The sequence below is a fragment of the Crinia signifera genome, chromosome 1 (genome assembly GCF_055691185.1).
Source record: "Crinia signifera chromosome 1, ASM5569118v1, whole genome shotgun sequence".
In the NCBI taxonomy this organism is placed as follows: domain Eukaryota; kingdom Metazoa; phylum Chordata; class Amphibia; order Anura; family Myobatrachidae; genus Crinia; species Crinia signifera.
Window position 1 is genome coordinate 479368632 of NC_139217.1, and position 24438 is coordinate 479393069.

At 51.8% G+C, this 24438-nt stretch overlaps 1 protein-coding gene across 8 annotated transcripts in view; it reads right to left on the bottom strand.

Moving 5' to 3' along the window:
• Window positions 1–24438, bottom strand: part of TPM2 (tropomyosin 2) — a 73687-nt gene that overhangs the window by 42453 nt on the left and 6796 nt on the right. For 4 of the 8 annotated variants that reach the window (XM_083155480.1, XM_083155477.1, XM_083155481.1 and 1 more), the window contains exons 1-2: window positions 12176–12245; window positions 332–470 (exon numbers count right to left, since the gene is read on the bottom strand). In XM_083155480.1, the coding sequence (XP_083011606.1) occupies window positions 332–470; window positions 12176–12180 (144 nt within the window). In that variant the 5' untranslated portion in view covers window positions 12181–12245. Of the gene's footprint in view, window positions 1–331; window positions 471–12175; window positions 12246–22979; window positions 23106–24438 lie in introns of those variants that run through there. The other 4 variants (XM_083155475.1, XM_083155473.1, XM_083155476.1 and 1 more) reach the window with 1 other exon arrangement.

The window sequence follows — 24438 nt, forward strand, 5'->3', positions numbered from 1 at the left end:
AGTTTGTGTATCATATTCCCTCCATTTTTCTAATATGCTACTGAGTTCTTAAAGGGCTGTCATGTATCATACATGTGCTCTGACAAACATCCCGCACTCTGCCAGTGCCGGCCACACACTGTCCTCAGGAATGGCCACTGTCTGTTGTATGTATGTAGGGATTGTGGTGACAACTCATCCTCATATTACTCAGGGAATCCAGACTTTATACAATTCTCTGATTAACATACATGTGTCATCAGATCATATATGAATAACACACTAACATATGCCATCATATGTCTACACTATGGTGAGGCCGGTACTGGCGACCCCCTTCCCGGACTCTTACCCTCTCCCGTGCCAGCCTCTCCATATCCAGCTCCCTCTGAATCATGTCAGCGCGGTCCTCAGAACTATCCACCATCTGCTGAAGGTTTTGGATCTTCTTCCTCACAGCTGCTATGGAATTGGCACCGGGCATGGCGGACCTATCGGTGAGCCTATTCTATATCTCATCTATTACCACATATACACAGGATATAACATCTACCTGGCTGCAATTATACAATCTCGGACATACAACATAAGCAGACATTACTGCAACAAAGACAAGATTCACAAATCCTGGAGATGCCAAACGTATGACACACTGCAGCCAGACCATCAAACTCCCTCCCTGTGCTGCACAAGTTATCCCTACATGGTTCAGTCTGCATACACTCCATATACAGAGCAGGGAGGCTGAGGAGAGGCTCAGGGAGGCCGGGGAGAGAGAGAGACCTCCGTCCTCCCTCACTGTAAGGAGACAGAGGAGACAGTGCCAGTAGTGAGGGGAGAGGGCTGACAGACCAGAGACAGAGGAGACAGTGCCAGTAATGAGGAGAGAGCGCTGACAGACCAAAGACAGAGGAGACAGCGCCAGTAGTGAGGAGAGAGCGCTGACAGACCAGAGACAGTGGAGACAGTGCCAGTAGTGAGGAGAGAGCGCTGACAGACCAGAGACAGAGGAGACAGCGCCAGTAGTGAGGAGAGAGCGCTGACAGACCAGAGACAGGGGAGACAGTGCCAGTAGTGAGGAGAGAGCGCTGACAGACCAGAGACAGAGGAGACAGTGCCAGTAATGAGGAGAGAGCGCTGACAGACCAAAGACAGAGGAGACAGCGCCAGTAGTGAGGAGAGAGCGCTGACAGACCAGAGACAGTGGAGACAGTGCCAGTAGTGAGGAGAGAGCGCTGACAGACCAAAGACAGAGGAGACAGCGCCAGTAGTGAGGAGAGAGCGCTGACAGACCAAAGACAGAGGAGACAGCGCCAGTAGTGAGGAGAGAGCGCTGACAGACCAGAGACAGAGGAGACAGTGCCAGTAGTGAGGGGAGAGCGCTGACAGACCAGAGACAGAGGAGGCAGTGCCAGTAGTGAGGAGAGAGCGCTGACAGACCAGAGACAGAGGAGACAGTGCCAGTAGTGAGGAGAGAGCGCTGACAGACCAGAGACAGAGGAGACAGTGCCAGTAGTGAGGAGAGAGCGCTGACAGACCAGAGACAGAGGAGACAGTGCCAGTAGTGAGGGGAGAGCGTTGGGAGCTCAGAGACAGAGGAGACAGTGCCAGTAGTGAGGAGAGAGCGCTGACAGGCCAGAGACAGAGGAGGCAGTGCCAGTAGTGAGGAGAGAGCGCTGACAGACCAGAGACAGAGGAGGCAGTGCCAGTAGTGAGGAGAGAGCGCTGACAGACCAGAGACAGTGGAGACAGTGCCAGTAGTGAGGAGAGAGCGCTGACAGACCAGAGACAGAGGAGACAGTGCCAGTAGTGAGGAGAGAGCGCTGACAGACCAGAGACAGTGGAGACAGTGCCAGTAGTGAGGAGAGAGCGCTGACAGACCAGAGACAGAGGAGACAGTGCCAGTAGTGAGGAGAGAGCGCTGACAGACCAGAGACAGAGGAGGCAGTGCCAGTAGTGAGGAGAGAGCGCTGACAGACCAGAGACAGAGGAGACAGTGCCAGTAGTGAGGAGAGAGCGCTGACAGACCAGAGACAGAGGAGACAGTGCCAGTAGTGAGGAGAGAGCGCAGACAGACCAGAGACAGAGGAGACAGTGCCAGTAGTGAGGAGAGAGCGCTGACAGACCAGAGACAGAGGAGACAGTGCCAGTAGTGAGGAGAGAGCGCTGACAGACCAGAGACCGAGGAGGCAGTGCCAGTAGTGAGGAGAGAGCGCTGACAGACCAGAGACAGAGGAGACAGTGCCAGTAGTGAGGAGAGAGCGCTGACAGACCAGAGACAGAGGAGGCAGTGCCAGTAGTGAGGGGAGAGCGCTGACAGACCAGAGACAGAGGAGACAGTGCCAGTAGTGAGGAGAGAGCACTGACAGACCAGAGACAGAGGAGACAGTGCCAGTAGTGAGGAGAGAGCGCTGACAGACCAGAGACAGAGGAGACAGTGCCAGTAGTGAGGAGAGAGCGCTGACAGACCAGAGACAGAGGAGACAGTGCCAGTAGTGAGGAGAGAGCGCTGACAGACCAGAGACCGAGGAGGCAGCGCCAGTAGTGAGGGGAGAGCGCTGACAGACCAGAGACAGAGGAGACAGTGCCAGTAGTGAGGAGAGAGCGCTGACAGATCAGAGACAGAGGAGACAGTGCCAGTAGTGAGGAGAGAGCGCTGACAGACCAGAGACAGAGGAGACAGTGCCAGTAGTGAGGAGAGAGCGCTGACAGACCAAAGACAGAGGAGACAGTGACAGTAGTGAGGAGAGAGCGCTGACAGACCAGAGACAGAGGAGACAGTGCCAGTAGTGAGGAGAGAGCGCTGACAGACCAGAGACAGAGGAGACAGTGCCAGTAGTGAGGAGAGAGCGCTGACAGACCAGAGACAGAGGAGACAGTGCCAGTAGTGAGGAGAGAGCGCTGACAGACCAGAGACAGAGGAGTCTGTGACAGTAGTGAGGAGAGAGCGTTGGGAGCTTAGAGACAGAGGAGACAGTGCCAGTAGTGAGGAGAGAGCGCTGACAGACCAGAGACAGTGGAGACAGTGCCAGTAGTGAGGAGAGAGCGCTGACAGACCAGAGACAGAGGAGACAGTGCCAGTAGTGAGGAGAGAGCGCTGACAGACCAGAGACAGAGGAGTCTGTGACAGTAGTGAGGAGAGAGCGTTGGGAGCTCAGAGACAGAGGAGACAGTGCCAGTAGTGAGGAGAGAGCGCTGACAGACCAGAGACAGAGGAGACAGTGCCAGTAGTGAGGAGAGAGCACTGACAGACCAGAGACAGTGGAGACAGTGCCAGTAGTGAGGAGAGAGCGCTGACAGACCAGAGACAGAGGAGACAGTGCCAGTAGTGAGGAGAGAGCGCTGACAGACCAGAGACAGAGGAGTCTGTGACAGTAGTGAGGAGAGAGCGTTGGGAGCTCAGAGACAGAGGAGACAGTGCCAGTAGTGAGGAGAGAGCGCTGACAGACCAGAGACAGAGGAGACAGTGCCAGTAGTGAGGAGAGAGCGCTGACAGACCACAGAGACAGAGGAGACAGTGCCAGTAGTGAGGAGAGAGCGCTGACAGACCAGAGACAGAGGAGACAGCGCCAGTAGTGAGGAGAGAGCGCTGACAGACCAGAGACAGAGGAGACAGTGCCAGTAGTGAGGAGAGAGCGCTGACAGACCAGAGACAGAGGAGTCTGTGACAGTAGTGAGGAGAGAGCGTTGGGAGCTCAGAGACAGAGGAGACAGTGCCAGTAGTGAGGAGAGAGCGCTGACAGACCAGAGACAGAGGAGACAGTGCCAGTAGTGAGGAGAGAGCACTGACAGACCACAGAGACAGAGGAGACAGTGCCAGTAGTGAGGGGAGAGCGCTGACAGACCAGAGACAGAGGAGTCTGTGACAGTAGTGAGGAGAGAGCGCTGACAGACCAGAGACAGAGGAGGCAGTGCCAGTAGTGAGGAGAGAGCGCTGACAGACCAGAGACAGAGGAGACAGTGCCAGTAGTGAGGAGAGAGCGCTGACAGACCAGAGACAGAGGAGACAGTGCCAGTAGTGAGGAGAGAGCGCTGACAGACCAGAGACAGAGGAGACAGTGCCAGTAGTGAGGAGAGAGCGCTGACAGACCACAGAGACAGAGGAGGCAGTGCCAGTAGTGAGGAGAGAGCGCTGACAGACCAGAGACAGAGGAGACAGCGCCAGTAGTGAGGAGAGAGCGCTGACAGACCAGAGACAGAGGAGACAGTGCCAGTAGTGAGGAGAGAGCGCTGACAGACCAGAGACCGAGGAGGCAGTGCCAGTAGTGAGGAGAGAGCGCTGACAGACCAGAGACAGAGGAGACAGTGCCAGTAGTGAGGAGAGAGCGCTGACAGACCAGAGACAGAGGAGACAGTGCCAGTAGTGAGGAGAGAGCGCTGACAGACCAGAGACAGAGGAGACAGTGCCAGTAGTGAGGAGAGAGCGCTGACAGACCAGAGACAGAGGAGACAGTGACAGTAGTGAGGAGAGAGTGTTGACAGACCAGAGACAGAGGAGACAGTGACAGTAGTGAGGAGAGAGCGCTGACAGACCATAGACAGAGGAGACAGTGCCAGTAGTGAGGAGAGAGCGTTGACAGACCAGAGACAGAGGAGTCTGTGACAGTAGTGAGGAGAGAGCGTTGACAGACCAGAGACAGAGGAGACAGCGCCAGTAGTGAGGAGAGAGCGCTGACAGACCAGAGACAGAGGAGACAGTGCCAGTAGTGAGGAGAGAGCGCTGACAGACCACAGAGACAGAGGAGGCAGTGCCAGTAGTGAGGAGAGAGCGCTGACAGACCAGAGACAGAGGAGACAGTGCCAGTAGTGAGGAGAGAGCGCTGACAGACCAGAGACAGAGGAGACAGTGCCAGTAGTGAGGAGAGAGCGCTGACAGACCAGAGACAGAGGAGACAGTGCCAGTAGTGAGGGGAGAGCGCTGACAGACCAGAGACAGAGGAGACAGTGCCAGTAGTGAGGAGAGAGCGTTGACAGACCAGAGACAGAGGAGTCTGTGACAGTAGTGAGGGGAGAGCGTTGACAGACCACAGACAGAGGAGACAGTGCCAGTAGTGAGGAGAGAGCGCTGACAGACCAGAGACAGAGGAGACAGTGCCAGTAGTGAGGAGAGAGCGCTGACAGACCAGAGACAGAGGAGACAGTGCCAGTAGTGAGGAGAGAGCGCTGACAGACCAGAGACAGAGGAGGCAGTGCCAGTAGTGAGGAGAGAGCGCTGACAGACCAGAGACAGTGCCAGTAGTGAGGAGAGAGCGCTGACAGACCAGAGACAGTGCCAGTAGTGAGGAGAGAGCGCTGACAGACCACAGAGACAGCAGACCATGACAGCAGTGAGGAGAGAGCGCTGACAGACCAGAGACAGAGGAGACAGCGCCAGTAGTGAGGAGAGAGCGCTGACAGACCAGAGACAGAGGAGACAGTGCCAGTAGTGAGGAGAGAGCGCTGACAGACCAGAGACAGAGGAGTCTGTGACAGTAGTGAGGAGAGAGCGTTGGGAGCTCAGAGACAGAGGAGACAGTGCCAGTAGTGAGGAGAGAGCGCTGACAGACCAGAGACAGAGGAGACAGTGCCAGTAGTGAGGAGAGAGCACTGACAGACCACAGAGACAGAGGAGACAGTGCCAGTAGTGAGGGGAGAGCGCTGACAGACCAGAGACAGAGGAGACAGTGCCAGTAGTGAGGGGAGAGCGCTGACAGACCAGAGACAGAGGAGTCTGTGACAGTAGTGAGGAGAGAGCGCTGACAGACCAGAGACAGAGGAGGCAGTGCCAGTAGTGAGGAGAGAGCGCTGACAGACCAGAGACAGAGGAGACAGTGCCAGTAGTGAGGAGAGAGCGCTGACAGACCAGAGACAGAGGAGACAGTGCCAGTAGTGAGGAGAGAGCGCTGACAGACCAGAGACAGAGGAGACAGTGCCAGTAGTGAGGAGAGAGCGCTGACAGACTAAAGACAGAGGAGACAGCGCCAGTAGTGAGGAGAGAGCGCTGACAGACCAGAGACAGAGGAGGCAGTGCCAGTAGTGAGGAGAGAGCGCTGACAGACCAGAGACAGAGGAGACAGTGCCAGTAGTGAGGAGAGAGCGCTGACAGACCACAGAGACAGAGGAGGCAGTGCCAGTAGTGAGGAGAGAGCGCTGACAGACCAGAGACAGAGGAGACAGCGCCAGTAGTGAGGAGAGAGCGCTGACAGACCAGAGACAGAGGAGACAGTGCCAGTAGTGAGGAGAGAGCGCTGACAGACCAGAGACCGAGGAGGCAGTGCCAGTAGTGAGGAGAGAGCGCTGACAGACCAGAGACAGAGGAGACAGTGCCAGTAGTGAGGAGAGAGCGCTGACAGACCAGAGACAGAGGAGACAGTGCCAGTAGTGAGGAGAGAGCGCTGACAGACCAGAGACAGAGGAGACAGTGCCAGTAGTGAGGAGAGAGCGCTGACAGACCAGAGACAGAGGAGACAGTGACAGTAGTGAGGAGAGAGTGTTGACAGACCAGAGACAGAGGAGACAGTGACAGTAGTGAGGAGAGAGCGCTGACAGACCATAGACAGAGGAGACAGTGCCAGTAGTGAGGAGAGAGCGTTGACAGACCAGAGACAGAGGAGTCTGTGACAGTAGTGAGGAGAGAGCGTTGACAGACCATAGACAGAGGAGACAGTGACAGTAGTGAGGAGAGAGCGCTGACAGACCAGAGACAGAGGAGACAGTGCCAGTAGTGAGGGGAGAGCGCTGACAAACCAGAGACAGAGGAGACAGTGCCAGTAGTGAGGAGAGAGCGTTGACAGACCAGAGACAGAGGAGTCTGTGACAGTAGTGAGGGGAGAGCGTTGACAGACCACAGACAGAGGAGACAGTGCCAGTAGTGAGGAGAGAGCGCTGACAGACCAGAGACAGAGGAGACAGTGCCAGTAGTGAGGAGAGAGCGCTGACAGACCAGAGACAGAGGAGACAGTGCCAGTAGTGAGGAGAGAGCGCTGACAGACCAGAGACAGAGGAGGCAGTGCCAGTAGTGAGGAGAGAGCGCTGACAGACCAGAGACAGTGCCAGTAGTGAGGAGAGAGCGCTGACAGACCAGAGACAGTGCCAGTAGTGAGGAGAGAGCGCTGACAGACCACAGAGACAGCAGACCATGACAGCAGTGAGGAGAGAGCGCTGACAGACCAGAGACAGAGGAGACAGTGCCAGTAGTGAGGAGAGAGCGCTGACAGACCAGAGACAGAGGAGACAGTGCCAGTAGTGAGGAGAGAGCGCTGACAGTCCACAGAGACAGAGGAGACAGTGCCAGTAGTGAGGAGAGAGCGCTGACAGACCAGAGACAGAGGAGACAGTGCCAGTAGTGAGGAGAGAGCGCTGACAGACCAGAGACAGAGGAGACAGTGCCAGTAGTGAGGAGAGAGCGCTGACAGTCCACAGAGACAGAGGAGACAGTGCCAGTAGTGAGGAGAGAGCGCTGACAGACCAGAGACAGAGGAGTCTGTGACAGTAGTGAGGGGAGAGCGCTGACAGACCAGAGACAGAGGAGACAGTGCCAGTAATGAGGAGAGAGTGCTGACAGACCAGAGACAGAGGAGACAGTGCCAGTAGTGAGGAGAGAGCGCTGACAGACCAGAGACAGAGGAGACAGTGCCAGTAGTGAGGAGAGAGCGCTGACAGACCAGAGACCGAGGAGACAGTGCCAGTAGTGAGGAGAGAGCGCTGACAGACCAGAGACAGAGGAGACAGTGCCAGTAGTGAGGAGAGAGCGCTGACAGACCAGAGACAGAGGAGACAGTGCCAGTAGTGAGGAGAGAGCGCAGACAGACCAGACAGTGGAGACAGTGCCAGTAGTGAGGAGAGAGCGTTGACAGACCATAGACAGAGGAGACAGTGCCAGTAGTGAGGAGAGAGCGCTGACAGACCAGAGACAGGGGAGACAGTGACAGTAGTGAGGAGAGAGCGCTGACAGACCAGAGACAGAGGAGACAGTGCCAGTAGTGAGGAGAGAGCGTTGACAGACCAGAGACAGAGGAGACAGCGCCAGTAGTGAGGAGAGAGCGCTGACAGACCAGAGACCGAGGAGACAGCGCCAGTAGTGAGGAGAGAGCGTTGACAGACCAGAGACAGAGGAGACAGTGCCAGTAGTGAGGAGAGAGCGCTGACAGGCCAGAGACAGAGGAGGCAGTGCCAGTAGTGAGGAGAGAGCGCTGACAGACTAGAGACAGAGGAGACAGTGCCAGTAGTGAGGAGAGAGCGCTGACAGACCAGAGACAGTGGAGACAGTGCCAGTAGTGAGGAGAGAGCGCTGACAGACCAGAGACAGAGGAGACAGCGCCAGTAGTGAGGAGAGAGCGCTGACAGGCCAGAGACAGAGGAGGCAGTGCCAGTAGTGAGGAGAGAGCGCTGACAGACCAGAGACAGAGGAGACAGCGCCAGTAGTGAGGAGAGAGCGCTGACAGACCAGAGACAGTGGAGACAGTGCCAGTAGTGAGGAGAGAGCGCTGACAGACCAGAGACAGAGGAGACAGCGCCAGTAGTGAGGAGAAAGTGCTGATAGACCAGAGACCGAGGAGACAGTGCCAGTAGTGAGGAGAGAGCGCTGACAGACCAGAGACAGAGGAGACAGTGCCAGTAGTGAGGAGAGAGCGCTGACAGGCCAGAGACAGAGGAGACAGTGCCAGTAGTGAGGGGAGAGCGCTGACAGACCACAGAGACAGAGGAGACAGTGCCAGTAGTGAGGAGAGAGCGCTGACAGACCAGAGACAGAGGAGACAGTGCCAGTAGTGAGGAGAGAGCGCTGACAGACCAGAGACAGAGGAGACAGTGACAGTAGTGAGGAGAGAGCGCTGACAGACCAGAGACAGAGGAGACAGTGCCAGTAGTGAGGAGAGAGCGCTGACAGACCAGAGACAGACGAGTCTGTGACAGTAGTGAGGAGAGAGCGTTGGGAGCTCAGAGACAGAGGAGGCAGTGCCAGTAGTGAGGAGAGAGCGCTGACAGACCAGAGACAGAGGAGACAGTGCCAGTAGTGAGGAGAGAGCGCTGACAGACCAGAGACAGAGGAGTCTGTGACAGTAGTGAGGAGAGAGCGCTGACAGACCAGAGACAGAGGAGACAGTGCCAGTAGTGAGGAGAGAGCGCTGACAGACCAGAGACAGACGAGTCTGTGACAGTAGTGAGGAGAGAGCGTTGGGAGCTCAGAGACAGAGGAGACAGTGCCAGTAGTGAGGAGAGAGCGCTAACAGACCAGAGACAGAGGAGACAGTGCCAGTAATGAGGAGAGAGCGCTGACAGACCAGAGACAGAGGAGGCAGTGCCAGTAGTGAGGAGAGAGCGCTGACAGACCAGAGACAGAGGAGGCAGTGCCAGTAGTGAGGGGAGAGCGCTGACAGACCACAGAGACAGAGGAGACAGCGCCAGTAGTGAGGAGAGAGCGCTGACAGACCAGAGACAGAGGAGACAGCGCCAGTAGTGAGGGGAGAGCGTTGACAGACCATAGACAGAGGAGACAGTGACAGTAGTGAGGAGAGAGCGCTGACAGACCAGAGACAGAGGAGACAGTGCCAGTAGTGAGGGGAGAGCGCTGACAGACCAGAGACAGAAGAGACAGTGCCAGTAGTGAGGAGAGAGCGCTGACAGACCAGAGACAGAGGAGACAGTGCCAGTAGTGAGGAGAGAGCGCTGACAGACCACAGAGACAGAGGAGACAGTGCCAGTAGTGAGGAGAGAGCGCTGACAGACCAGAGACAGAGGAGTCTGTGACAGTAGTGAGGGGAGAGCGCTGACAGACCAGAGACAGAGGAGACAGTGCCAGTAGTGAGGAGAGAGCGCTGACAGACCAGAGACAGAGGAGACAGTGCCAGTAGTGAGGAGAGAGCGCTGACAGACCAGAGACAGAGGAGACAGTGCCAGTAGTGAGGAGAGAGCGCTGACAGACCAGAGACAGAGGAGACAGTGCCAGTAGTGAGGAGAGAGCGTTGACAGACCAGAGACAGAGGAGACAGTGCCAGTAGTGAGGAGAGAGCGCTGACAGACCAGAGACAGAGGAGACAGTGCCAGTAGTGAGGAGAGAGCGCTGACAGACCAGAGACAGAGGAGACAGTGCCAGTAGTGAGGAGAGAGCGTTGACAGACCATAGACAGAGGAGACAGTGCCAGTAGTGAGGAGAGAGCGCTGACAGACCAGAGACAGAGGAGACAGTGCCAGTAGTGAGGGGAGAGCGCTGACAGACCATAGACAGAGGAGACAGTGCCAGTAGTGAGGGGAGAGCGCTGACAGACCATAGACAGAGGAGACAGTGCCAGTAGTGAGGAGAGAGCGCTGACAGACCAGAGACAGAGGAGACAGTGCCAGTAGTGAGGGGAGAGCGCTGACAGACCAGAGACAGAGGAGACAGTGCCAGTAGTGAGGGGAGAGCGCTGACAGACCAGAGACAGAGGAGACAGTGCCAGTAGTGAGGGGAGAGCGTTGACAGACCATAGACAGAGGAGACAGTGACAGTAGTGAGGAGAGAGCGCTGACAGACCAGAGACAGAGGAGACAGTGCCAGTAGTGAGGGGAGAGCGCTGACAGACCAGAGACAGAAGAGACAGTGCCAGTAGTGAGGAGAGAGCGCTGACAGACCAGAGACAGAGGAGACAGTGCCAGTAGTGAGGAGAGAGCGCTGACAGACCACAGAGACAGAGGAGACAGTGCCAGTAGTGAGGAGAGAGCGCTGACAGACCAGAGACAGAGGAGTCTGTGACAGTAGTGAGGGGAGAGCGCTGACAGACCAGAGACAGAGGAGACAGTGCCAGTAGTGAGGAGAGAGCGCTGACAGACCAGAGACAGAGGAGACAGTGCCAGTAGTGAGGAGAGAGCGCTGACAGACCAGAGACAGAGGAGACAGTGCCAGTAGTGAGGAGAGAGCGCTGACAGACCAGAGACAGAGGAGACAGTGCCAGTAGTGAGGAGAGAGCGTTGACAGACCAGAGACAGAGGAGACAGTGCCAGTAGTGAGGAGAGAGCGCTGACAGACCAGAGACAGAGGAGACAGTGCCAGTAGTGAGGAGAGAGCGCTGACAGACCAGAGACAGAGGAGACAGTGCCAGTAGTGAGGAGAGAGCGTTGACAGACCATAGACAGAGGAGACAGTGCCAGTAGTGAGGAGAGAGCGCTGACAGACCAGAGACAGAGGAGACAGTGCCAGTAGTGAGGGGAGAGCGCTGACAGACCATAGACAGAGGAGACAGTGCCAGTAGTGAGGAGAGAGCGCTGACAGACCAGAGACAGAGGAGACAGTGCCAGTAGTGAGGGGAGAGCGCTGACAGACCATAGACAGAGGAGACAGCGCCAGTAGTGAGGAGAGAGCGCTTACAGACCAGAGACAGAGGAGACAGTGCCAGTAGTGAGGAGAGAGCGCTGACAGACCATAGACAGAGGAGACAGTGCCAGTAGTGAGGGGAGAGCGCTGACAGACCATAGACAGAGGAGACAGTGCCAGTAGTGAGGAGAGAGCGCTGACAGACCAGAGACAGAGGAGACAGTGCCAGTAGTGAGGGGAGAGCGCTGACAGACCATAGACAGAGGAGACAGCGCCAGTAGTGAGGAGAGAGCGCTTACAGACCAGAGACAGAGGAGACAGTGCCAGTAGTGAGGAGAGAGCGCTGACAGACCATAGACAGAGGAGACAGCGCCAGTAGTGAGGAGAAAGTGCTGATAGACCAGAGACAGTGGAGACAGTGAGTGCCAGTAGTGAGGAGAGAGCGCTGACAGACCAGAGACAGAGGAGACAGTGCCAGTAGTGAGGAGAGAGCGCTGACAGACCAGAGACAGAGGAGACAGTGCCAGTAGTGAGGAGAGAGCGTTGACAGACCAGAGACAGAGGAGACAGTGCCAGTAGTGAGGAGAGAGCGCTGACAGACCACAGAGACAGAGGAGACAGTGCCAGTAGTGAGGAGAGAGCGCTGACAGACCAGAGACAGAGGAGACAGCGCCAGTAGTGAGGAGAGAGCGCTGACAGACCAGAGACAGAGGAGTCTGTGACAGTAGTGAGGAGAGAGCGCTGACAGACCACAGAGACAGCAGACCATGACAGCAGTGAGGAGAGAGTTCTGGATATAAGTAACATCTCAGGGAGAATCTCCTGCAGTCCCCAGATTACACCCCGCATGTAACCAGTATAATCTGTATACTGTAGCGGAGAATAACAATGTACAGTATAATAAACCCCCAGGCATGGCGTGCCTCATACCTCATCCTGTACCTCTCAGCACTCTCACCCTGCTCCCTGTATCAGAACTTCCAGATGCTGAAATGTCTCTTCTAGTTACTCTCTCTCCTCCTGGAATCTACCTCCCCCCCCCCCCCCCCTTCTCGGCCCCATCATATCCACTCCATATAAGCCCCCTCCGCCACTCACAGCTCCACCTCTCCCTGCATTCCCTCCTGCCTGTTACAGTATATACACAGTGTAACCAACCAACCAATGATATGTTACATATGTCACAGTAAGTACACACACCTGACAAACTGCACAACACAGGTCCCTATGGCGTATTGTTATCTCTAACAGGGGGATTACTACGCCGTCTGGTAACAGGACTATTGCCCCCTCTGGTAACAGTGCTATTACCCCTCTGGTAACAGGACTACTACCCCCTCTGGTAACAGGATTATTACCCCTCTGGTAACAGGATTATTACCCCTCTGGTAACAGTACTATTACCCCTCTGGTAACAGGACTACTACCCCCTCTGGTAACAGGACTACTACCCCCTCTGGTAACAGGACTATTACCCCTCTGGTAACAGGATTATTACCACTCTGGTAACAGTACTATTACCCCTCTGGTAACAGGACTATTACCCCTCTGGTAACAGGACTATTACCCCCTCTGGTAACAGGACTATTACCCCCTCTGGTAACAGGACTATTACCTCCTCTGGTAACAGGACTATTACCCCCTCTGGTAACAGGACTATTACCCCTCTGGTAACAGGACTATTACGTCTCTGGTAACAGGACTATTACCTCTCTGGTAACAAGACTATTACGCCCTCTGGTAACAGGACTATTACCCCCTCTGGTAACAGGACTATTACCCCCTCTGGTAACAGGACTATTACCCCCTCTGGTAACAGGACTATTACCCCTCTGGTAACAGGACTATTACGCCCTCTGGTAACAGGACTATTACGCCCTCTGGTAACAGGACTATTACCCCTCTGGTAATAGGACTACTACGCCCTCTGGTAACAAGACTATTACGCCCTCGGGTAACAGGACTATTACCCCTCTGGTAACAGGACTATTACCCTTCTGGTAACAGGACTATTACCCCTCTGGTAACAGGACTATTACCCCTCTGGTAACAGGACTATTACCCCTCTGGTAACAGGACTATTACCACTCCGGTAACAGGACTATTACGCCCTCCGGTAACAGGACTATTACCCCCTCTGGTAACAGGACTATTACCCCCTCTGGTAACAGGACTATTACCCATCTGGTAACAGGACTATTACCCCCTCTGGTAACAGGACTATTACACCCTCTGGTAACAGGACTATTACCCCTCTGGTAACAGGACTATTACCCCTCTGGTAACAGGACTATTACAACTCTGGTAACAGGACTATTACCCCCTCTGGTAAAAGTACTATTACCCCCTCTGGTAACAGGACAATTACCCCTCTGGTAAGAGGACTATTACCCCCTCTGGTAACAGGACTATTACCCCCTCTGGTAACAGGACTATTACCCCCTCTGGTAACAGGACTATTACCCCCTCTGGTAACAGGACTATTACAACTCTGGTAACAGGACTATTACCCCCTCTGGTAACAGGACTATTACACCCTCTGGTAACAGGACTATTACCCCTCTGGTAACAGGACTATTACCCCTCTGGTAACAGGACTATTACAACTCTGGTAACAGGACTATTACCCCCTCTGGTAAAAGTACTATTACCCCCTCTGGTAACAGGACAATTACCCCTCTGGTAAGAGGACTATTACCCCCTCTGGTAACAGGACTATTACCCCCTCTGGTAACAGGACTATTACCCCCTCTGGTAACAGGACTATTACCCCCTCTGGTAACAGGACTATTACAACTCTGGTAACAGGACTATTACCCCCTCTGGTAACAGGACTATTACCCCTCTGGTAACAGGACTATTACCCCCTCTGGTAACAGGGCTATTACCCCTCGGGTAAAAGGACTATTACCCCCTCTGGTAACAAGACTAATACCCCCTCTGGTAACAGGACTATTACGCCCTCTGGTAACAAGACTATTACGCCCTCTGGTAACAGGACTATTACGCCCCCTGGTAACAAGAATATTACGCCCTCTGGTAACAAGACTATTACGCCCTCTGGTAACAAGACTATTACGCCCTCTGGTAACAAGACTATTACGCCCTCTGGTAACAGGACTATTACGCCCTCTGGTAACAGTACTATTACGCCCTCTGGTAACATGACTATTACGCCCTCTGGTAACAAGACTATTACGCCCTCTGGCAACAGGACTATTAAGCCCTCTGGTAACAGGACTATTACCCCTCTGGTAACAGGACTATTACGCCCTCTGGTAACAGGACTATTACGCCCTCTGGTAACAAGACTATTACGCCCTCTGGTAACAGGACGATTCGCCCTCTGGTAACAGGACTATTACCCCCTTTGGTAACAGGACTATTACGCCCTCTGGTAACAGGACTATTACGCCCTCTGGTAACAGGACTATTACGCCCTCTAGTAACAAGACTATTACGCCCTCTGGTAACAGGACTTTTACGCCCTCTGGTAACAGGACTATTACCCCCTCTGGTAACAGGACTATTACCCCCTCTGGTAACAGGACTATTACAACTCAGGTAACAGGACTATTACCCCCTCTGGTAACAGGACTATTACCCCCTCTGGTAACAGGACTATTACCCCCTCTGGTAACAGGACTATTACCCCCTCTGGTAACAGGGCTATTACCCCTCGGGTAAAAGGACTATTACCCCCTCTGGTAACAAGACTAATACCCCCTCTGGTAACAGGACTATTACGCCCTCTGGTAACAGGATTATTACCCTCTCTGGCAACAGGACTATTACCCCCTCTGGTAACAGGACTATTACGCCCTCTGGTAACAGGACTATTACGCCCTCTGGTAACAGGACTATTATGCCCTCTGGTAACAGGACTATTACCCCCTCTGGTAACAGGACTATTACCCCCTCTGGTAACAGGACTATTACCCCCTCTGGTAACAGGACTATTACCCCCTCTGGTAACAGGGCTATTACACCCTCTGGTAACAGGACTATTACGCCCTCGGGTAACAGGACTATTACGCCCTCTGGTAACAGGATTATTACCCCCTCTGGTAACAGGACTATTACCCCCTCTGGTAACAGGACTATTACACCCTCTGGTAACAGGGCTATTACACCCTCTGGTAACAGGGCTATTACACCCTCTGGTAACAGGCCTATTACACCCTCTGGTAACTGGCCTATTACACCCTCTGGTAACAGGAGTATTACCCCCTCTGGTAACAGGACTATTAACCCCTCTGGTAACAGCACTATTACGCCCTCTGGTAACAGGACTATTACCCCCTCTGGTAACAGGACTATTACCCCTCTGGTAACAGCAATATTACCCCCTCTGGTAACAACACTTTTACCCCCTCTGGTAACAGGACTATTACCCCCTCTGGTAAAAGGACTATTACCCCCTCTGGTAACAGAACTATTACCCCCTCTGGTAACAGGACAATTTCCCCCTCTGGTAACAGCACTGTTACGCCCTCTGGTAACAGCACTGTTACTTCCTCTGGAAACAGGAATATTACGCCCTCTGGTAACGGGACTATTACCCCTCTGGGAACAGGACTATTACCCCCTTTGGTAACAGGCCTATTACCCCCTCTGGTAAAAGGCCTATTACCCCCTCTGGTAACAGGACTATTACGCCCTCTGGTAACAGCGCTATTACCCCCTCTGGTAACAGGACTATTACGCCCTCTGGATACAGGACTATTACGCCATCTGGTAACAGGACTATTACCCCTCTGGTAACAGGACTATTACACCCTCTGGTAACAGGACTATTACGCCCTCTGGTAACAGGACTATTACGCCCTCTGGTAACAGGACTATTACATCCTCTGGTAACAGGACTATTACACCCTCTGGTAACAGGACTATTACGCCCTCTGGTAACAGGCCTATTACACCCTCTGATAACAGTGCTATTACCCCCTCTGGTAACAGGACTATTACCCCCTCTGGTAACAGGACTATTAACCCCTCTGGTAACAGGACTATTAACCCCTCTGGTAACAGCACTATTACCCCCTCTGGTAACAGGACTATTACGCCCTCTGGTAACAGGACTTTTACCCCCTCTGGTAACAGGACTATTACCCCTCTGGTAACAGCAATATTACCCCCTCTGGTAACAGCACTATTACCCACTCTGGTAACAGGACTATTAACCCCTCTGGTAAAAGGACTATTACCCCCTCTGGTAACAGGGCTATTTCCCCCTCTGGTAAGAGCACTGTTACACCCTCTGGTAACAGCACTGTTACGCCCTCTGGTAACAGCACAGTTACCCCCTCTGGTAATAGGACTATTACGCCCTCTGGTAACAGGACTATTACACCCTCTGGTAACAGGACTATTACACCCTCTGGTAACAGGACTATTACCCCCTCTGGTAACAGCACTATTACCCCCTCTGGTAACAGAACTATTACCCCCTCTGGTAACAGGGCTATTTCCCCCTCTGGTAAGAGCACTGTTACACCCTCTGGTAACAGCACTGTTACGCCCTCTGGTAACAGCACAGTTACCCCCTCTGGTAATAGGACTATTACGCCCTCTGGTAACAGGATTATTACACCCTCTGGTAACAGGACTATTACACCCTCTGGTAACAGGACTATTACCCCCTCTGGTAACAGCACTATTACCCCCTCTGGTAACAGAACTATTATGCCCTCTGGTAACAGGACTATTACCCCCTCTGGTAACAGCACTATTACGCCCTCTGGTAACAGCGCTATTACCCCCTCTGGTAACAGGACTATTACGCCCTCTGGATACAGGACTATTACGCCCTCTGGTAACAGGACTTTTACACCCTCTGGTAACAGGACTATTACACCCTCTGGTAACAGGACTATTACGCAATCTGGTAACAGGACTATTACGCCCTCTGGTAACAGGCCTATTACACCCTCTGGTAACAGTGCTATTACCCCCTCTGGTAACAGGACTATTACCCCCTCTGGTAACAGGACTATTAACCCCTCTGGTAACAGCACTATTACCCCCTCTGGTAACAGGACTATTACGCCCTCTGGTAACAGGACTATTACCCCCTCTGGTAACAGGACTATTACCCCTCTGCTAACAGCAATATTACCCCCTCTGGTAACAGCACTATTACCCCCTCTGGTAACAGGACTATTACCCCCTCTGGTAAAAGGACTATTACCCCCTCTGGTAACAGGACTATTACCCCCTCTGGTAACAGGGCTATTTCCCCCTCTGGTAAGAGCACTGTTGCACCCTCTGGTAACAGCACTGTTACGCCCTCTGGTAACAGCACTGTTACCCCCTCTGGTAACAGGACTATTACGCCCTCTGGTAACAGGACTATTACCCCTCTGGGAACAGGATTCTTACGCCCTCTGGTAACAGCACTGTTACGCCCTGTGTTAACAGCACTATTACCCCCCTCTGGATAAAGGACTATTACGCCCTCTGGTAACAGGACTATTACCCCCTCTGGTTACAGGACTATTACCCCTCTGGTAACAGCACTATTACCCCCTCTGGTAACAGCACTATTAGCCCCTCTGGTAACAGCACTATTAGCCCCTCTGGTAACAGCACTATTAGCCCCTCTGGTAACAGCACTATTAGCCCCTCTGGTAACAGGACTATTACGTCCTCTGGTAACAGGACTATTACGTCCTCTGGTAACAGGACTATTACGCCCTCTGGTAACAGCATTGTTACGCCCTCTGGTAACAGCACTGTTACCCCCTCTGGTAACAGGAATATTACGCCCTCTGGTAACAGGACTATTACCCCTCTGGGAACAGGATTATTACCCCCTCTGGTAACACGACTATTACCCCCTCTGGTAACATGACTATTACTCCCTCTGGTAACAGGACTATTACCCCTCTGGTAACAGGACTATTACCCCCTCTGGTAACAGCACTATGACCCCCTCTGTGAACAGCACTATGACCCCCTCTGTGAACAGCACTATTACGCCCTCTGGTAACAGGACTATTACGCCCTCTGGTAACAGGACTATTATGCCCTCTGGTAACAGGACTATTACGCCCTCTGGTAACAGGACTATTACCCCCTCTGGTAACAGCACTGTTACGCCCTCTGGTAACAGCACTGTTACCCCCTCTGGTAATAGCACTGTTACCCCCTCTGGTAACAGCACTATTACCCCCTCTGGTAAAAGGACTATTACCCCCTCTGGTAAAAGGACTATTACCCCCTCTGGTAAAAGGACTATTACCCCCTCTGGTAACAGGACTATTTCCCCCTCTGGTTACAGCACTGTTACGCCCTCTGGTAACAGCACTGTTACCCCCTCTGGTAACAGGACTATTACCCCCTCTGGTAACAGCACTATTACCCCCTCTGGTAACAGCACTATTACCCCCTCTGGTAACAGCACTATTACGCCCTCTGGTAACAGGACTATTACGTCCTCTGGTAACAGGACTATTAGCCCCTCTGGTAACAGGACTATTACGCCCTCTGGTAACAGGACTATTACCCCCTCTGGTAACAGGACTATTACATCCTCTGGTAACAGGACTATTACATCCTCTGGTAACAGGACTATTACGCCCTCTGGTAACAGGACTATTACCCCCTCTGGTAACAGGACTATTACCCCCTCTGGTAACAGCAATATTACCCCCTTTGGTAACAGGACTATTACGCCCTCTGGTAACAGGACTATTACCCCCTCTGGTAAAAGGACTATTACCCCCTCTGGTAACAGCACTATTACCCACTTTGGTTACAGGACTATTACCCCCTCTGGTAACAGGACTATTACCCCCTCTGGTAACAGGCCTATTACACCCTCTGGTAACAGTGCTATTACCCCCTCTGGTAACAGGTCTATTCCCCCCTCTGGTAACAGGACTATTACGCCCTCTGGTAACAGGACTATTACCCCCTCTGGTAACAGCACTATTACACCCTCTGGTAACAGGACTATTATGCCCTCTGGTAACAGGACTATTACGCCCTCTGGTAACAGGACTATTACCCCCTTTGGTAACAGCACTATTACCCCCTCTGGTAACAGAACTATTACCCCTCTGGTAACAGCACTATTACACCCTCTGGTAACAGGACTATTACCCCCTCTGGTAACAGGACTATTACCCCCTCTGGTAACAGGACTATTACCCCCTCTGGTAACAGGACTATTACCCCCTCTGGTAACAGGGCTATTACACCCTCTGGTAACAGGACTATTACGCCCTCGGGTAACAGGACTATTACGCCCTCGGGTAACAGGACTATTACGCCCTCTGGTAACAGGACTATTACCCCCTCTGGTAACAGGACTATTACCCCCTCTGGTAACAGGACTATTACACCCTCTGGTAACAGGGCTATTACACCCTCTGGTAACAGGACTATTACCCCCTCTGGTAACAGCACTATTACACCCTCTGGTAACAGGACTATTACGCCCTCTGGTAACAGGACTATTACGCCCTCTGGTAACAGGACTATTACCCCCTTTGGTAACAGCACTATTACCCCCTCTGGTAACAGAACTATTACCCCTCTGGTAACAGCACTATTACACCCTCTGGTAACAGGACTATTACCCCCTCTGGTAACAGGACTATTACCCCCTTTGGTAACAGGACTATTAACCCCTCTGGTAACAGCACTATTACACCCTCTGGTAACAGGACTATTACCCCCTCTGGTAACAGGACTATTACCCCCTTTGGTAACAGGACTATTACGCCCTCTGGTAACAGCACTATTACCCCCTCTCGTAACAGGACTATTACCCCCTCTGGTAACAGCACTATTACACCCTCTGGTAACAGGACTATTACCCCCTCTGGTAACAGGACTATTACACCCTCTGGTAACAGGACTATTACCCCCTCTGGTAACAGTACTATTACGCCCTCTGGTAACAGGACTATTACCCCCTCTGGTAACAGCACTATTACACCCTCTGGTAACAGGACTATTACACCCTCTGGTAACAGGACTATTACCCCCTCTGGTAACAGCACTATTACACCCTCTGGTAACAGGACTATTACCCCCTCTGGTAACAGCACTATTACACCCTCTGGTAACAGGACTATTACCCCCTCTGGTAACAGCACTATTACCCCCTCTGGTAACAGAACTATTACGCCCTCTGGTAACAGGACTATTACCCCCTCTGGTAACAGCACTATTACACCCTCTGGTAACAGGACTATTACCCCCTCTGGTAACAGGACTATTACCCCCTCTGGTAACAGCACTATTACACCCTCTGGTAACAGGACTATTACCCCCTCTGGTAACAGCACTATTACACCCTCTGGTAACAGGACTATTACCCCCTTTGGTAACAGGACTATTACCCCTCTGGTAACAGGACTATTATGCCCTCTAGTAACAGGACTATTACCCCTCTGGTAACAGGACTATTACCCCTCTGGTAACAGGACTATTACCCCTCTGGTAACAGCACTATTACCCCCTCTGGTAACAGCACTATTACCCCCTCTGGTAACAGGACTATTACCCCCTCTGGTAACAGGACTATTACACCCTCTGGTAACAGGACTATTACCCCCTCTGGTAACAGCACTATTACACCCTCTGGTAACAGGACTATTACCCCCTCTGGTAACAGCACTATTACCCCCTCTGGTAACAGGACTATTACACCCTCTGGTAACAGGACTATTACCCCCTCTGGTAACAGGACTATTACCCCTCTGGTAACAGGACTATTACCCTCTCTGGTAACAGGACTATTACACCCTCTGGTAACAGGACTATTACCCCCTTTGGTAACAGGACTATTACCCCCTTTGGTAACAGGACTATTACGCCCTCTGGTAACAGGACTATTACCCCTCTGGTAACAAGACTATTACCCTCTCTGGTAACAGGACTATTACACCCTCTGGTAACATGACTATTACCCCCTTTGGTAACAGGACTATTACCCCCTTTGGTAACAGCACTATTACACCCTCTGGTAACAGGACTATTACACCCTCTGGTAACAGGACTATTACCCCCTTTGGTAACAGGACTATTACCCCCTTTGGTAACAGGACTATTACGCCCTCTGGTAACAGGACTATTACCCCTCTGGTAACAGGACTATTACCCTCTCTGGTAACAGGACTATTACACCCTCTGGTAACAGGACTATTACCCCCTTTGGTAACAGGACTATTACCCCCTTTGGTAACAGCACTATTACACCCTCTGGTAACAGGACTATTACACCCTCTGGTAACAGGACTATTACCCCCTTTGGTAACAGGACTATTACCCCCTTTGGTAACAGGACTATTACGCCCTCTGGTAACAGGACTATTACACCCTCTGGTAACAGGACTATTACCCCCTTTGGTAACAGGACTTTGATCACAGGGATGAGGAAGGTGTAAGGGTTATACTGTATACTGTGTTATATAAAGATTGTTACGGGTAAGTGAAATGTGGCCTCTGCTGACTACTCGCTGGCTCTAATTGAGATCCCAGTTTATTCACACCTTATAAATAACATCTAAATTATGCCAAAGATCCTAAACACGCAAGTACTGGGGTGTAGGGTGAGATTGAAATATGGTAGCGTGAGGAGTGTCATGTTCATCTGGGGATGGAGGTATCATCATAGCACAGTATTATGTAGTATATAGGATTATATATAGAGAACAGTATATAGGAATACATATATATATATATAAAGACAGCACTTACCCAACCTAGCAGGAGGGAAGAAGACAGACCAGCACTCATTTTAAAGGTAGAAAAGGGTTTGAGGGCGGGATGTTGTAACATCCGCGCCCATTATCGCCGGCTACCGCATTATTAATAACGGCATATGCTGTAACATATGCCGTTATTAACGCAAGGGACAGTTCTTGCGATAAGAGCTGCCCCTTGCGATGCGGTGCCGGTGCTGGACTTCCGGGTATGTGACCCGGGAGTCCATCTGTGCATGCGCAGAGTGACGCGGCGCCCGCAGGGCATGCTGGGAGGGATCCGTGACGGATCCTTCAAACAGCGCTGCGGTAAGAAGCCCATAGGCTTCTGCAGGGAATCGCCAGCTTTTGCTGGCGATTCCCTCCGCAGCGCTGTCACTGCGGAGGCGCCATATAGCATATACAAATGCGGTAAAAACCCTGAAAAAGGTTTTTTTACCGCATTTCTGCTTTACAGAATCTCCCCCTCAATGTATTAAAGAATATTTACAGCATGGCAAACATCTTAACAAACATCAGACAGACCCGACAGTCTGTTTCAACTGGGCTCTAACCAGACCCCTGAGGAAAACTGTTAGAGCCCAGTTGAAACAGACTGTCGGGTCTGTCTGATGTTTGTTAAGATGTTTGCCATGCTGTAAATATTATTTAATACATTCAAACCCTTTTCTACCTTTAAAATGAGTGCTGGTCTGTCTTCTTCCCTCCTGCTAGGTTGGGTAAGTGCTGTCTTTATCAATTTCTATTTAAACCTTGCACCACAGTTGCCATTTGTTCTATGAGTGCCGTTTTGGAAACCCTAGTTACATATATATCAGGCCTGATGACAATGCCGCTAGAGCATTGAAACGTTGCTGAATAAATAGCTACTGCTTTACCACATTGAACGTTTTATTCCGGGAGTGCCGCACCACAACGATTACTTGTATCTACATTCAGTGCTGGCACCCGATCTACAAGCAAATATAGGAGGCTGTGCCGAGCACCACATGTTGTATATATATATATGCACTCACATCAGCCGCCTTCTTCTCCGCTAGCTCCAACCTCTCCTGAGCTTCCTTCACAGACTCAGAGTATTTCTCCACTTCATCTTCAGTGCTCTTCGTTTTCTTCTGCAGCCCCATCACCTCCTCCTCCAGCTGCAGAGACAGATATTACATACATTATATACATTATATAGAACACATAACATATATAATGGAGTCTGCATGAGCTCTCCAGGTGCCATTACAACTGCAGTAATAACATCTGGGCCTGATTCTACTGCAACAGCAAACGTAGAATATCACTGGGGATATACACACACTGGCTATGACATCACTGGGATATACAAACACTGGCTATGACATCACTGGGGATATACAAACACTGGCTATGACATCACTGGGATATACAAACACTGGCTATGACATCACTGGGGATATACAAACACTGGCTATGACATCACTGGGGATATACAAACACTGGCTATGACATCACTGGGGATACACAAACACTGGCTATGACATCACTGGGGATATACAAACACTGGCTTTGACATCACTGGGGATATACAAACACTGGCTATGACATCACTGGGGATACACAAACACTGGCTATGACATCACTGGGGATATGCAAACACTGGATATGACATCACTGGGGATATACAAACACTGGCTATGACAACACTGGGGATTTACAAACACTGGCTATGACATCACTGGGGATATACAAACACTGGATATGACATCACTGGGGATATACAAACACTGGCTATGACATCACTGGGGATATACAAACACTGGCTATGACATCACTGGGATATACAAACACTGGCTATGACATCACTGGGGATATGCAAACACTGGATATGACATCACTGGGGATATACAAACACTGGCTATGACAACACTGGGGATTTACAAACACTGGCTATGACATCACTGGGGATATACAAACACTGGATATGACATCACTGGGGATATACAAACACTGGCTATGACATCACTGGGGATATACAAACACTGGCTATGACATCACTGGGTATATACAAACACTGGCTATGACATCACTGGAGATATACAAACACTGGCTATGACATCATTGGGGATATACAAACACTGGCTATGACATCACTGGGGAAATACAAACACTGTCTATGACAACACAAGCAATATACAAACACTGGCTATGACATCACTGGGGAAATACAAATACTGGCTATGACATCATTGGGGAAATACAAACACTGGCTATGACATCACAGGCGATATAGAAACACTGGCTATGACATCACTGGGGAAATACAAACACTGGCTATGACATCACATTCAATATAGAAACACTGGCTATGACATCACTCGGGAATTACAAATACTGGCTATGACATCACAGGCGATATAGAAACACTGGCTATGACATTACTGGGGATAAATAAACACTGGCTATGACATAATTGAAGATAAGAAACAGCATTTTTAGCACTGAAGA